At 48.2% G+C, this 16,731-nt stretch overlaps 1 protein-coding gene across 1 annotated transcript in view; it reads left to right on the top strand.

Annotated features, from left to right (window-relative positions):
• The first annotated feature begins 12,136 nt into the window (after positions 1–12,136).
• The window catches only part of HADH (hydroxyacyl-CoA dehydrogenase), a 36,690-nt gene continuing 32,095 nt past the window's right edge, over positions 12,137–16,731 (top strand). Inside the window, exon 1 of the mRNA XM_058666965.1 lies at positions 12,137–12,298. Within this exon, the coding sequence (XP_058522948.1) occupies positions 12,167–12,298 (132 nt within the window). The 5' untranslated portion in view covers positions 12,137–12,166. The remainder of the gene's footprint in view (positions 12,299–16,731) is intronic.

Raw genomic sequence — 16,731 nt, 5'->3', positions numbered from 1 at the left:
TCTTCTGCCAATGAGCATCTCTCCTCATTTATCGGTGCCTCAGTCATCTCCTGTTACACTGAAGGTATCAAAGTAGCTTTCTCTCTCTACCTCTCAGCAATAAGGAAGCTCCAATGTCTCGTATCTTCTCCAACAGCACGAAAATGTTAAACAAACAGGAATAGAAGAGTGCCCTACTGGATTGCTAACACCTGGGACAAAATAAAAGTGGGCTTTAGCCTGGAACACTTGGTCAGAGAGGGATGTAGGTTTAGATTAGATTGAGGTAGGACTTTTCATTTTAGCACAAATTCTCTGTCCGTTTCTTCCATTTGTTCTGTGACAATTCTCTTTTCATTTCTGACTTGAGTGTTTACTCCTTGTAGACATGGGATGAAGTGGATCCTTGCCCAGGATAGTGAGGAAAATGAGCAAATAGCATTTTTAAAAACCCCTATGATAATGTCATCTGCGTTTATATCCTTACCTTTGTCCGCAGCTACATGGACAGTGAACCAGATCAGGCAAGGAAGGGACCTTGTGATCAAATTCCGTTCTTCTATGCTTGCTTGCCATGATGCAGCTTGGCCTTGGGAGCTGAGCCTGGGCAGTAAGCCTGGGCAGTCTCATTCTGGGCAGTAAGCCTGGGCAGTCTCATTCTGGGAATTGTAAGGAAAAGGATCATCTTCCAGTCTGCACTGACATTCCTTTCCCATGTTCCCCTCCAACAGACACAATGAACCCAAGGCTTGAATTCTCTCCAAGCTATGAAAACCCTCTTAGTCTCTGTTAAGAGAATTAAACTGCTTCTTCATGAACAACACCTTTGGAACAAACAGTTCTCAACCAGGGTTCTAACCCTCTTTAGGGGCTATTTATAACCATAGTCATGCATTTGGGGTGCTACTGGCCTTTGGCTGCCAGGAGCCAGAATGCTGCATGTCACAGAGTTCTGACAAAACCAAGAACCGCACTGCACCACATCGCAGTGTTGCCCTCGGAGAGCACTTGCTTTAAACACCACTGCCCTCCTCACCCCACCTTGTGCTCCTGGGATAGTCCAGATATAGGTGTGATCTTAGTAATCATGAGAGCCAACCTGTTTTTTGAGTCTTCCATCATCTTGGCACCCCACTTAGTGTTGTGATTGTGTCCTTAAGCAATTTTGCACAGTCTATTGAGGGTGCCATTTTGCAGCTGATTGCGCTGAGGCCTAGGGAAGGGAAGTCACACAGTTCTTCCCTCCTGCTCTGTGTGACAGGACAGCACTTTGTGATCCATGTTATAGTTCCACCATCATCCGATCCCATAGCCATCTCCACCCTCCCCCACCTGCCCATGCCATGACGCATGCTGTAGCTGTGCGTGCCCATCTTCCTCCCAGCCTGAGCCCCTGGGAGGAGGGTACTATGCTGCTCCCCTCATAGCCTTGCTGTTAGTGGATGCCCAGGAAACATGTGAGTGACTTCTAAAGAGCGTGCTGTTGGGGACAATCCTCCATGCCATGTGAATAACTCCACACTGTATTTTTATTGAGGGAATATAAAAAATACAGTGTGTGTTATTTATTGATGTGAATTAAAACCAGTTTTAAAGGCTGGACTTTTGTTCATGGTTTCAAACAACCATTTCATGACACCTGTATATATTTTATTAGAGCAGCAGACAGACAGAACTCTCTTCTGCTGCTGCTATCCTCAAAGACCTGGGATCTCAATCCAGCTCTTCTGTGGGGGTGGCAGGGACCCTAGACCTTGACCCATCACCTGCTGCCTCCCAGAGTGTGTCTCAGTGGAAAGCCAGAATCCAAGGCTGGGCTGGGATTCCGATGCACACACTCCAGATATGGGATGCAGGCATCTCAACCACTGTGCCAAATGCCCACCCTCTGACAGCATTTGAAATGAACTCACAATAATTCCTTGTTTGTTTAAATATGGGTAGAATACAAAATGTCAGCTTCTAGCACTGGAGAAGAAGCCACTTCGACAGAGGGAAGCAGCTGCAGCAATGCCCCTAATCCTCAGGGAGACTTTCCAGGAGCCCCAGTGGGTGCCTGCAGCTGCAGGGTACTGCACCACCTCTCTGCTTATACTATGTTCACTCCCTGTAACACATATGTAGGGTAAAAGTTAACATTAGGCAGAGTAAAAGGTTAACAACAATCATAAAACATTTGCAATAATACACTATAATAGTATTATTGCCAGCACCACTGGCACTAAACCAAATGGGAGTTACTTTGAACACATGCAGTGTGATACCTGACAGTGATTTGGTAACCCATGTAGTTACTATGGGAATACGTGATGGGTAGCACATACAATGTAGATGCCTCAGACAAAGGGCTGATGCACATCCTGGGATGAATGGCAAGAGATTAATTTCATCACACTTCTCTGAACAGTGTGCAGTTCCAAATGCATGATTTGTTTGATTCTGGAATATTCCATTGAATAGGCTGAGTGCAGCCCAGATTGAGGGTCTTTGAAACCACAGAGAGCAAAACCACGATGGTGGGCACTGCTGTGCTGCTGTTCCTGTGAGTGAAGACCAGGGCGGGAATAGCACCTTGCATGGCAGATTCCTGCAGAATTCGATGGAGGTGAAACTCTGACGTTGACTCCTTCACTTAGAAAGGGCTCCGGTGACAGATGAGCCTTCCTAGCTGTGTCGTGCAGACCAGCGCACATACCAAACCTCCTCATCGTCTGACATCTTCATGTGTCTTTAGGCACACTCTACAGAGTTAGGTCTTCCTATCCTGCAAATAGAAGCCCCGGGGCCTGGCTGACAGCAGAGTCAAACACAGTCTTCACTATGACATGTTCTAGGCATTTCCGCGTGCTCAAGGATGTAAATGATACCTGCCTCATTAACACGAGACAAAGAAAGACAAACGCAGGACATTGTAGAAGCACGTGCCGGTTGGTGTCCACTCTGCTTCCCTTGAATCAGCTGCTAAATTGCTCTGCTCTCTCTCTGTAACTGAGATTAAGCACTTTCCAAGTAGGTAGAGGAAATACAGGCTAACATTGAAGTAGGTACCTTGAGGTCTTTAATTTTCCTACAGAAGCAAAGTGAAGGGGCTAAATGCAGAGGGAGTGAGCGAAAGGGAAGACTGGGGAGCAGTGCAGGCTTCAGAGGAGAGGCACATGTGTGGGCTACTCTGCATTCCAGGCAAGACAGACCGTTTAGCTCTGCCTGAAAATCCTTATGCTTTTCACTTACAGTAATAAATCAGCATTATCAAGGTTATTATTCCTCAATTTGTATGTGCATTTGCATCATTCCTAACCAAGGAGTTTATAGTTTTCTTGATTAAAAAAAGTTTCTGCTTTCTGGGAAGCCATGTTGAAATCAGAAGTTTATGAAACTTAAAAACACAATGGCTCAAACTTTTGTACTTGAAAATAAATCCATAGTAAATCACCAAAAGGCCTGTTAATGTGTTTCTTACACATGTCATGTTGGTATTTTATGATTTTGCTTTATTTGAAATGTTATGATAATGCTTTATTTGAAATGTAAAAATATTTATGTTGACTTGCAAATCTTCCTAACCTCCAAGTCTCAGTCCTCATCTTTTGCAGTTTTGGGTGGTTGAATTAAACTCTAATTGCAACACTGCTGTGCCCAGAGTTTTTTGTTTTATATTTTTTTCTTTGCTAAGCAACATTTTGTTTTACCAAATGGGAAGTTGGGTAGGTGGATACACTATAGCAAAGCATTGGGCTCTTGAAGGAGCCTAGGGAAAGGAACCCCAAAATATGGCACCTTGGGCTGTGATTAAAATGTAGACCCTGGGGGAGCCCAGGGTGGTAGCCTAGTGGCTAAAGTCCTCGTCTTGCATGCGCCAAGATCCCATATGGACACTGGTTCTAATACTGGCTACCCTGCTTCCCATCCAGCTCCCTGCTTGTGACCTGGGAAAGTGACCTGAGAAACCAGTTGATGATGGCCCAAAGCCTTGGGACCCTGTACCCACGTGGGAGACCCAGAAGAGGCTCCAGGCCCCTGCCTTCGGATCGGAGCTCAGCTCCAGGCATTGCCATCGCTTGGGGAGTGAATCATTGGACAGAAGATCTTTCTGTCTCTCCTTCTCTCCAACTTTCAAAAAAATAATAAATAAATCTCTTTAAAAAAAGAAAGAAAAAGGAATATGAAACTTGTATGTCAGAGAAAGCGACTGAAAATTACACACTACTTAGTCCCTTGTCTCTTCTTTGGGCCCATTCATTCCCATGAAATTCATGGACCAATCCCTCTGACTTGCTGGCCCCTGCGAGGAGGAGTCAGCCACTAAGGCTGCCAGGACTCTTGGGCACTCAGCTTCCTGAGGTGCCTGCTCCATGCATACTCTCCTGTTAGTCTGCCATGGCTGGCTTGTTTCTGCAGATTTAAAGGCTCAAACCGTCAGAGGGGATGGGGGTGGGATACTCCTCTTGCCCTGCGTGCGTTCTCTTTCCCCCAGCTCAGGTCAAGGGAGACTTGGCATCCCTGAGCGCTTCACTGCCAGAGAGCAAACACCTCCCAAAAGGCCACTCTTCCTCCTGCAGGTTACAGCTCAGAGGCACTCTGTTCAAAGCACTTTCAGGACATCGCTGTCTAACCTGACCTTGACAGAACCCTGGCTGCTGGTGTCTTGCTCCGGAGCACCATCACCAGCTGAGGGAAGCCCTGGGCTTTAGCAGCCCTGAGATCAGGGACTGATAGCACCCACCACCTGCCTGGAGCAGGTGCACCACAGAGCAGACATTTTGTACACACGCTGGGCAAATTCTCGGAGAACGGAGGGTGCTGGAAGGAGGATGACTGCCGGATCTCAAGGAAGCTAGCAAGGGGCTCGGGTGGACCCGCCAGCCACTGTTTTATGTCATCTGCCCCCATCATTGAGACTGTGACCCTAGAATGTGAGATTGCCTTCAAATCTGCCTCAGTCTGGCTGCACTGGCTTTAGAAACCAAACTCATCTAGCAGAGGTATTTACTCAACAGCCAGTAGATTTGGCTTTCTAAGCTCAATGGCTGCTCTTACTGTCCTGTTATGATTAAAACGATAGTTAATATTCCTACCCATTGTCTCTTTGGATCAGGATTTAAAGATTTGGTCAGTTTTCATTAAGGAAAGGCTAGTTAAGCAAGGCACGGAGAACATTAAATTTCACCTTCTTCAAGGATTCTGTGTCCAAGATTCCTGTTTGGAGAGAGAGTGTTGCTTGCCAGACAGCCTGTGGATTGAGAATTATGAGATGTATGCAAATGTAAATCAGATGTATTGAACAGATCTTCCGAAGGCATGCATCTGTAGGAAATGCCTGCCAAGGCGATCTTGCTAAGTTCACTCTCAGTATTGTCTGATAATACAGTTTTGTAAATACCTAAAAGGCCCCGTTGAGTATTCAGACCTTCTCATTCTTTTTATTTTTCATGATACAATTCCATAAGCTCAGGGATTTCCCCTTCCACTGGCCCCCAATGACTCTTCCCCCCACTGAATTCCCCCATATTATAACACTAGTATAGTTCTTCAGCAACAGTCACAAGTCCATCAATTTTCTATTTATTTAACACTCTCTCATTCTTAAAGAAATCCTCTCCAAAAATGAAATTTGTTGTTTTTTTTTTTTAATGTACGCATTTCAAAGGCAAAGCAACAGAGAGAGAGAGAGAGAGAGGATCTTCCATCTGCTAGTTTATTCTCTAAACTCCCACAAAAGCCAGCCGTAGGCCAAGCCATCCTGGTGTCTTCTGTGGGAGGCAAGGGCTTTTACTCCAGCCATCCTCTGTGGCCTTCGCAGGGATCAGCAGCAGAAGGGCTGGTGCTTGAACTGGTACTCCAATAAGGGATGTTGTGTTTGCAACAGACAGCTTAACTTGCAGTGCCACAACACCACCCCTAATTTGATTTTTTTAATATTCATTTATTCATTAATTACATTGCATTACATGACACAATTTCATAGGTACTGGGACTCCCCCCCCTTCACCCCAAACCCTTCCCCCATCATGAATTCCTTCACCTTGATGCATAACCACAGCTCAAGTTCCGTTGAGATTCCCTAATTAAAAGTTTACACCATACAGAGTCCAGCATCCCACTTGTCCAGTTCAAGTTCAACGGCCTCTTAGGGAGGCCCTCTCAGGTTTGTAGACAGAGCCAGCAGAGCGTCACCTCGATCAATTAGAAGCTCCAACATATCATCAGCAACAGTCCAGGTATGATGAGGCTGGTGCAGAGTCCACTGATTGACATAGTCCGTCTTAGGGTTTCCCCTTGTCCAGTTTTTCGCTGCAAGCATAAAGCTGAGGTGGTTGATTCATCTACTCCATTTTCCATCTTTTTTTGGTTAATGCTTTGATTCCTCCATTTTGTTCAGGGGAATCCCCCTAAAAAAAACTTTGAGGCATTCCCAGTCCAGGCTCCTACATGTACTACTAGTAAGCACAGTGCTCGCCACCGTCCATCACTCTGATCAGCTGATGGTTGTAACCCCTGGGTTGGTTCTCTTCTGAGCCCCGACCTCTATTGGAACCAGTGAGTATCGCATCTCTCACCGGCTCTGCCCATCACACTCTTGTCCCTCACCTAAACCAGTGGGAGGAGTGCTGGTCGGGTGTTGCATTCCCTACTAGCACAGGCCATTTCACCTTGGCATTTTGTGTTTTGTACTGTTTTTTTTTGTTTGTTTGTTTTTTTTGTTTGTTTTTTTTTTTATCGCACCCAAACCCGGCCAGGCCCCCACACAGTTTCAGCACTTGGGCTTGCCAGTGGATGACATGAACCAACTCAGCCTGGTCTGCCCCAACCCGAGCCAAGTGTATTCCAGTGGGTCACATTCCAAAGCCTCTTCTGGGTTATTTACCTCCATGCTTCCTGCGTTTATTTGTTTATTTTTTTTGTTTATTTTGCTTTACAACTTCTAGGATTTTAAACTAGGATTGTAGACATGCAGGCCAGTGTCTACAATGAATGAGTATTCAGTCCTCATAATTCTGAGTTGAATAGGATTCCAGCTTATCATGAGAAAAACTTAAGAATGTGCAGCAAGACTGTAGAAGAATGTATCCCTAAGTGCAGAGCGGTGTCCTAAATTGGATTCTGGAGCAGAACACTGATATTAGTGGAAGAAACAGGGGAAGCCAAATGAAACCTGGAGTGCAGTCAATGGGATTTTGGCAATGTTAATTTCTTAGTTTTGACAGATAACCATGATTATACAAGACGTCAAGAAGCTGCAGAAGCTGGGGTGGGTGTGTGGTGGTGCAGCGAATTAAGACCGCTCATTAAGATGCTCACATCCATATCAGAGGTTCAAATCCTCACTGCTTCTCCTCTGGTCAAGCTCCCTGCCTACGGCAGCCTGAGAAGCAGACGGTGATGGCTCAAGTACTTGAGTTTCTGCCACTTACGTGGGAGACCTGGCTCAAATTCCTGGCTCCTAACTGTCTGTTGATCTGGCCCCGGCCTTTGTGGCTATTTATAGTCTGAATCAGCAGACAGGAGATCTTTCTCTAAGTTTCAAATAAGTAAAACAAACACATTTTTAAAGTGAAGTATCGGGCCTGGAGCGGAGGCCTAGCGGTTAAAGTCCTCACCTTGAATGCCCCAGGATCCCATATGGACACTGGTTCTAATCCCAGCAGCTCTGCTTTCCATCCAGCTCCCTGCTTGTGATCTGGGAATGCAGTTGAGGATGGCTCAAAGTTTTGGGACCCTGCACCCACATTGGAGACCTAGAAGAAGCTCCAGGTTCCTGGCTTCGGATCAGCTGAGCTCTGGCTGATGCGACCACTTGGGGAGTGCATTGTTAGATGGAAAATCTTCCTCTCTGTCTCTCCTCTCTGTATATCTGACCTTGCAATAAAAATATATAAATAAATCTTTTTAAAAAGAGAGAGAGAGAAGTATCAGAAGCTGGGCAAAGGGAATATGGGGAATTTATGCACTATCTTTGCAATTTTTCTCTGTAGCCATTTGGGGAGTGAAACAGTAGATGCAATATTCTCTCTCTCTCGCCATAACTTTACCTTTCAAATAAAATTAACCTTAAAGTAAGTGCAATGATCAGCTCAGGGGCTCTCAGATCCAGGTACAAAATCTGTCTGTTCTTACTCCTGATCGAATTCCACCATAAGGTCAAAGAGGATCAAAAGCATATGCCAAAATTAAAACACTCAAAGTTAAGTAAGAGTCCCTGCTTCCTGCTGTTTAAAGCGTCTAAAGTAAATGATATTGCTGTAAGTTATCCTTTAATTTTAACCTGTTCATTCATTCTAGAGTATATTAAATGGCTTGTACTCCCATATGTCAAGAACCGTGAAAATCTTAACAACAACAACAAAAAGAGTATTGCCAAAGGTGAAAAGTTATGCCTGTGGTTCCTTCTCCCATGCACAAATAAACAAATAAACAAAACCCCTCAAGTTCAAGACTGGGATTTTAAGGGTGCCCTAAAGTGTGGATTGAGACAGCTCTTTGCAGCCCTGTCATGGAGAATGTAAGATCTTCCTATTAAAATCTTGAAGGCAGAAGTTGAAGGCAAGTTTAACAATTCTCTTTTAGGAACATGGAATTCCCTTAATATCATGTAGGTGTATAAACTGTATATCCTTTCCACTCTGCCAGTACGAAGTTTAAGAAAGGCAGTAAAGCTTGGTTCTTACAGGAATCATTCAAGCAGGTGCACAGAGCTCAGTTACAGACAACACTCTGACGAGAACAAAACCCGGAGCTGCAGTGCTGGCAGCTGCCCACAGCTAACATAGCGAGACAATGAGGACTGGACTGGGGCGTAGCACGCCTTGAGGCCAAGGCTGCCCCTACTTGAAACTGTCTTTGAACTTAGTGTCCTACAGCTATCAGGCGTGTGGAAAGCTCCTCGCAGAGGTCTCTGCGTAGGGTTTAGGGTTACGTTATTGTAGGTTTTCCCTTGTCTGATACCCTCGCATCCCACTTCCTCCTTCTGCTGCTTCTACATGCAGCGTCGTGGGAAATGGCTGGGCAGCCCTCTGCCCCAGCCTTTTGCTGCTGCCTCTCCATCTGGCTATTCAGGAGTAAAACAAGACAGTGAGGCTGAGACGTGCAGGAGCTGGGACTGCAGCCGCGCCCACAGGAGCTCTGCTTCTGCCTTGGTCTCCCTGGGTTCCTTTAGGGAAGCATCCAGTGCCTCTGACATCATTCCCCTTGTGGCTCTAACCCACTGGGAGGAAGTGGCTGTGCGTGGAGAGGGGGCAGGGCAGGCACAAGATGAGCTTCCCACACCATACATTCAGAAGTACTGGCGATAACCATGGGCAAATGTTACAAAGAATCAACCTGGAGAGCTTCCCACCAAGCAAAGCTGGTTCAATCAGAACATTTGGATAATTAGAGGAAGGAGATGTACCCGTTTGGAAAGCCTGGGGATTCATGAGTCTACACTGAAAGTAAAACCCAGCAAAGAGTGCACAAAGATATTTCATGAGGACAACACACCAATGGCTAATGAGCATAGGACAAGTTAGTAATTAGGGAAATTCCACACTCACATGAGTATAACAAATGAGAGAAATTGACATGTTGGTGAAGTTTAGGAGGCAGGAACTGCATGTCCCTGCTGGTTATATGAAATGTTACCATTAGCTAGAAAACAGTTTTATGGTTTCTTAAAAAGTTAAATATTGGATTGGGCCTCGTGGCATAGCAATTAAAGCTGCCACCTGCAATGCTGGCATCCCACATGGAAGCCAGTTTGAGTCCCCAGCTGCTGCACTTCCAGCTCAGCTCCCTGCTGAAGGCCTGGGGAGCAGCAAAAGATGGCCCAATGGCTTGCTGTCACCCATGTGGGAGACATGGAAGGAGCTCCTGAGACATAAGCAGATGAAGATCTCTCAAAGAAAAATTGTAAAAGAAACTCTAGGGTAGCATGATATATCAACATTCATTCGGGAGATATATTAAATGGCTTGTACTCCATATGCCAAGAACCATGCAACAGTACTTATAACAGTCAAGACTTGAAAGCAACCTACATTTCAACAATAATTAATTCGAGAAAATGTGGTGTGTCTGGAAAACAGAAAATAATTCACCCTTAAAATGCTATCTTGGCATTTGCCACAGTTTGAATGGACATCGTGCTAAGTGAAAGAAGCCAGACACAGAAAGAAAAGTAATGCAGGATCTGACTTACGCGTGGATTGTTTTAAAATAATAACTTAAAACCCTCAAATACCAAGATAGAGAATGAAACCACGGTTACCGTAAGTGGAGAGAAGAACCAAGGCAGTCTATATAAAAGGATACAGATAAACGAACATATGTAGAGAGCAGATATAAAACATACGCAGTTAACCAGAATTAAATTGCATTAATGTGTCTGTTAAAGAAGTGAATTTTAGCTGTTCTTGCCACAAGAACCACCTGAGCAGAGATCAGACACATTCACCTGCTTCACCGCAGTAACCACTTGGCTGCCAATCTGTATCATCTGTTATAATCAGAGAGAGGAGACGTCGCAGCAGCCCTCGGGAGGAGCTGGGGTGGTGCTGGGTGGAGAGGACACTGCTGAGCTGAACTCCAGGACGGCACGTGGCTGACTGCGGGACAGTGAGACGCTGGGCGAGCACTCTGCTCTCTGTTGGCAAGCCATCGTGGAACGAGATGGCAAGCCCAAGAAGGAGGTGGGAGAATGAGAAAGAACTAACTGTTGACAGGTTGTACTGGAAGTGTCAGGGGGTCCCAGTAGAGCCGCTCAGTCGTTGCAAAGGGAGGTTTGTGTTTAAGAAACATGAATCTGCATCCCAAAACTCAGCATGGCACACAGGACTCCCGCATGGTCTGCGGGGGAAACATGCTCCAGAGTGTCTCAGCAGGAAGGCCCAAATACACTCGTCTGCTTATCTGTCGTCATCACCATCATCATCATCACACTGTGTAATAGCCAATGTTCAACATCTGGATACAGACAACGTCTCCGAGGGACATGCTAGTTTTCTTGCTGGCAGCAGGGGTGATTTCTAAGAATGAGACTGTGAAAAGCTTTACAACATTAGCTGCCAGGTGAAAACAAAGTCAAGGGACGCTGGACACGGGGTTCACGGCCAGTTTCGTGGCTAGGACCTTGGTTTGAAGGGTGAGTCTGTAGGTCCTTATTACAAATTTTAATGCAATTAAATAAACTGGCAAATACAATTGCCTGCTCATTAAGTGGCTAGGAAGTGCTCACATTGAGCTCACACTGCTTAGGGGCTGTCAATTCGTCAACTAAGAGGAATGCTCCACCTTTCTCAGGGTCCCCAGTATTATCAGTCACTCCACCATGGTAACCGACCTCAAACCTGCACGCCTTCAGGGTACTGATGGGCGCTGAACGGCCAACGAGCTGGTCCACACAACCACTCCCTTCGTTGTGGCTGCTCCCAGCACTGAACTCATGGGCCAAGAGACCTTAGCTGGGTTGTTAGACAATCTGCTATCTTCCTGTTTGCAGGAACCGGCCATGTCCACCTGATTAAAATATCCCTGGGGCTAGCTATTCGGGACATGAACCAAAGGTGCACATTTGCAGTGCGCAAATCCAAGAGCCATACAGCATATATTCATCAGCATCCAGGTATGCACAAGGATGCAACACGCCAATCCAAAGCACTTCATCTAACAGAGAGGAGGCCGCCCTTGGCCCCTAATGTCACGCCCACGATCCACTGCAACTAGCAGACACAAGCGGCGCCAGGCCACGCCACGAGGGCGATCACCGCCGCTTGGCCTGGGAGCCTTGCACGGACATTGGAGCGCAGTGGGCAAAGCTACCCAGGCCAGGGGGCGGAGCGATCCAGGCCAGGAGGCGGGGCTTCCCAGGCCAGGGGGCGGAGAGACCCATACCAGGGGGCGGGGAGAGCCAGGCCAGGGGCGGGGCTGCCCAGGCCAGGGGGCGGAGAGACCCATACCAGGGGGCGGGGAGAGCCAGGCCAGGGGCGGGGCGATCCAGGCCAGAGGGGCGGAGCTGTCCGGGCAGGGGGCGGAGCTACCCAGGCCGGGGGCGGAGCGTCCCGCCGGGTCCCGCCCCGACGCCCGGACGTCACGGGGCGCGCGGGGCGGGGCTTCCTGCGTCCCCGCCCTTAGTCGTCTGTCGGGCCCCGAGGCTGCAGCGCTGCGCTCGTGGTAGTCGCACGGCTCCGGCTCGTCGCTTTCTCCGTCGCGCACCATGGCGTTTGTCACCCGACAGTTCGTGCGCTCCATGTCCTCCTCTGCCAGCGCCGCGGCCTCGGCGAAGAAAATCGTCATCAAGCACGTGACTGTGCTCGGCGGCGGGCTCATGGGCTCCGGGATCGCCCAGGTGAGCCCCCCGCCCGGCCCGGGTCGTGGGCCCCGCGGCGTTGGGCCTGTGGAGGCGCGGCAGTCTGCATTCTTCCTCGCCCCTTCACAAGTGCAGGGGCCTTGGGCTGAGCGAGCCTCTCCCAGGCGCCGGCCTCCAGTCCAGAACTGCAGTGGGCCCCGGGGGTTGCATGGCGTGGGTTGGTGAAGGCAACTTTGCAGCAGGGCCGTGCCAGAGAAGTTAGCGTTCTGTGGAACTCGTGTGCTCGCCGCTCGGCCCCCAGAGAACTGGACTAGAACAGCTTCATATATATGTATCTGTTGCAGTTGTTTTTAATTCTGCAGTCTTTGAGCGCGGTTTACTATCTAATCTCCCCCACTCTCTCACCCTAGTCGCCTTCGCTTGTCGGGTTGTAACGTTAAATTGCAGTTTTTATACAGCCACGGGATTGGAGCTTGCAGAGCCCCTGGGGCTCCGTCTTGGGCAGCGCCAGGCAGCTTTGACTTTTGACCGAGTGCCCTCGGTGCAGAGATGTGCACAGGGCTTTGTTGCCGGCAGGGGCGTGCAGGGCGCCTGGACACTAATGCTCCCACCCTCCAGCCACAGTGCAGGAAGGGGGTCCAGAAGTTGGCTGGGTGGGGTGCCTGACGTTTCCAGCAGAAGGGGAGTGGAAGGCCTCGCCTTATCTGCTCTACAAACAGGTTGCTTGGTCCTTTGGAAGCTGTGTCCGTCCTTAGCAGGAAGCGGTGTTGTGTCGCGTGAAGAGGGGCAGAGGCAGCACCTCCAATTCCAGGGTGGTGTTAAAGCCTTGTCTCCAAGCTGGAGAGAGGAGGGATGGTTGACTGCTTGAGATATACAGTCTTAAGTAGTTGGAGCAGGAAGTGCTTTTTGAAGCTTGATGGGAGGGGGGAATGAAAGCTCTTCCCCCTGCAGATTATTGGAAGCATAAAGGGAGTGTCATCCCAGAAAGTGATAAAGACCACGGGTGTGCATAGGGGACAGTCTTGGGGTCCCGTCCTTCATGCGTGGGCTTTGAGACAGTGTCACTAACGTGAGGTGACCGTCCCAACCCTGTGAAGGGCAACTGCCTTCCCACCGAGCGCCAGTCGGGTCTGAGCCTGCACTCTGCCCCACACCGGCTCTGGCAGTGTTGCCTCATTCTTGGTGCTCCTTAACCCACATTGTTTTTGGCATGGAGCACATCTGTTCTGTTGGCTGAGGTCACTTATTAGTGGGCATGTTTTGAATGCAGATGGGTCCACAGTTGGTTAAGTGGAGCTGCGGCATCTGCAGGTTGGCTGTGGCCCAAGCCTGCAGCGTTGGCATCGGAGTGTCACGGTAGCTCTGTGCTTTGGTTCGCCCTCTCTGGAGTGGGACTGGGTCCAGTCCTGGCCCCACGGGAACTTGGAGAGCATTGCAAGAATCAGTGCATGTCACTCACTTGGCACAGCGGCTGGCACATAGTGAGAGCTCACAGGCTGGTAACTGCCTGTCTCCAGGACGGGACACAGGTGGACTTTTCACTGTCCCAGCCACCCCGTTCCTGACCCCTTCCTTGCCTCTCAGCGAGCCTGTGATGTTTTGAAGGACGATCCTGAACCTGCTTCTCTTTCATTTTAGTCTGAAGACAAATGCTCGCTGATAGCACCTTTTTTTTTTTTTAAGATTTATTAATTTTTATTGGAAAGGCGGATATACAAAGGAGAGACAGAGAGGAAGATCCTCCGTCCGACGGTTCATTCCCCAAGTGGCCTCAACAGCTTGAGCTGAGCCAATCCAAAGCCAGGAGCCAGGAGCTCCTCCAGGTCTCCCACGCAGGTGCAGGGTCCCAAGGCTTTGAGCTGTCCTCGACTGCTGTCCCAGGCCACAAGCAGGGAGCTGGATGGGAAGTGGGACTGCTGGGATTAGAACCGGCACCCACATGGGATCCCGGCGTGTGCAGGGCGAGAACCTTAACCACTACACTATCGCGCTGGGCCCTGATATCAGCTTTTGTTCTGACAACTCTGAGGGAGGACATGTTTTGACCCACTCGGGAAGGTGTCCACACAAATTACCATTTCATTTGTGTTCCTAATTCACATTCAACTTTCTTCAGCTCAGCTCTTTCTCAAATAGTTTTCATTTTAATCAACGTGTAGTGCTCTTACAATCTTTGATATATTTTTATAAGTGATTTTTTTAGAGCCCGGCATTGTGGCATACAGATTAAACTGCTGTTTGTGACACTGGCGTCTCCTATGGGTCCCCATGGCTCCGCTTCCCATTCAGGTGTGTACTGATGCACCTGGGAAAACAGCGGAGGGTGGCCCAGGTGTTTGGGTGCTGCACCTGCTTGGAAGAGCTGAGGAGGTTCCAGGTGCCTGGCTTTGTCCTGGCCCGGCCCGAGCTGTTGCGGCCAGTTGGGAGTGAAACAGCCTTGGACAATGTCTGCTTCCAGCTCACTCTGTCCCGACAACTCAGCCTTTCAGATTAAAAAAATAATAATAATAAAACATGCAATCAAAATTATTTTTAAAATGTGTTCCAGTTTGTGCTTGCTGATCAGGATGGCAAGGTTTAAATGGATTTTATAGGCACCTGGTGCATTTCTCGAGCAATTAAGCAATTTAAGACAAATGAGTTCCTGGCTTAATTACATTTGCTCTGAGCACAGAACATTTGTCCTCCAAGAACATACGTTCTCCAAGAGAATCTGCTTTGCCTGTCATTTACTTTGTTGGCTGTAAATTTCAAAAGCCCCTTAGACTGCAGGTTAATATTTACTTAGGCTGTGTGCTTGCCTCTTCTACACGTCTGTCTTGGTTTTGGTGGCCAATTTATCTTCAGCTGTGTGCTTAGGTAAGCAAAGAAGCCTGAAACACTAAATGAACTTTATGTGAGGAACACTTGTTTTTTGCTTTATAAAAAAGGAAGGAAGGAAGGAAACTACTAGCTGTGCGTTTCTCTGCTTGATAAAATGAATTCTTTTTAAGCTTGGTGTGGCCCATTGCCTTTGTTCAGAGGGCCAATAGGGCCTGTAACTTTCAGTAGATTACTGCTGGTAAGAGGGGCTAGAAGAGGGGGTTCCCTCAGGGAACAGGTGTCAGAGGGTTCTGGGGCAATTTTTTTTTCAGTGCAGTACACTGAAAGTGACGAAGTGAGAAAAACTTGCAGGAATTAGAACAGGGATGGGCATTAGGACTTAGAACAGGAATGGGTTGTACTAATCCAAAAGTTACGCATTTCTTCTGGGTATTTAATTCCTTTAGATATAAAAACAAATTGGGGGCAAAGGGAATGTCCCTAGCTGCAGGAGATCTGTGCCCAGCGCCTGTGTTGAGTGGTTCTCTGTGCAGATTTCGACAGCCTTGCATGCTTTCTGCAGCCGCCACCTTGGTTGACCTGTTCTTCTCCCGGCCCCAGCTCGCAGGTGTCTGATGCTGCATATTAGAAGGTGCTAGTCGGGCCTGACATGGTGACCTAGCAGCTAAAGTCCTCACCTTGCACGCCCCAGGATCCCATATGGACGCCGATTGTAGTCCTGGCAGCCCCACTTCCCATCCAGCTCCCTGCTTGTGACCTGGGAAAGCAGTTGAGGATGGCCCAATGTCTTGGGACCCTGCACCCGTGTGGGAGACCCGGAAGAGGTTCCTGGCTCCTGGATTCAGATTGACTCAGCTCCAGCCATTGCAGCTGCTTGGGGAGTGAATCATTGGATGAAAGATCTCCCTCTGTTTTTCTGACTTTATAATAAAAGTAAATAAATCTTAAAAAAAAAAAAAAGGTGCTAGTTCCTTTGTGGTTTATAGCTTAATTTTCTGTTGCCAACAGTGAAGTTTGAAGGAGAAAGTGCAGAGGTGTGGGGGATCCCTGGGGCTGCCAGCCACCTAGCTGTAAGTGTGCCTCACTTTGACACTTCTGTCGGAAGTATTAGTATTATTAGTAGTAGTAATTCTGCTTTGGAAAGGTAGTTACAGAGAAAGTAAATAGCTTTTTTTTTAAAAAAAGGATTTGTTTATTTTTATTTGAAAGGCAGACTTACAAAGAGAAGGAGAGATGGAGAAAAAAGGTCTCACTTCCCAGGTGGCCGCACCGGCTGGAGCGGAGCTAATCTGAAGTCAGGAACGAGGAGCTTTTTCCGGGTCTCCCACGCAGGAGCAGGGTCCAAGAGAATAAATACTGTTAAAGGTCAGGGCTGAGCCAGGCTGAAGCCAGGCAGGCTGGGTCTCCCAAGCCCTTGAGCCGTCACTCATCGCCTCCCCAGGTGCATTAGCAGGAGCTGGATTGGAAGCAGAGCAGCCAGGGCTCAAACCTGTGCTTACACACAGAATGCCGGTGTACAGGCGGTGGTTTAGCCCACCACACCACAGTGCTGGCCCCTGGAGGGATTATTCTTACTCCCAGGTGTCCATTTGTTCATCCAGGGTGCAGGATGCTATGTTTCTCTGGAAGTTCTTTCATTTCCTGTGCTG

The sequence above is a fragment of the Ochotona princeps genome, chromosome 7 (assembly GCF_030435755.1).
Source record: "Ochotona princeps isolate mOchPri1 chromosome 7, mOchPri1.hap1, whole genome shotgun sequence".
Lineage (NCBI taxonomy): Eukaryota > Metazoa > Chordata > Mammalia > Lagomorpha > Ochotonidae > Ochotona > Ochotona princeps.
The sequence above is the reverse complement of the archived record's forward strand: the minus strand, read 5'-3'. Positions and strand labels throughout refer to the sequence as shown.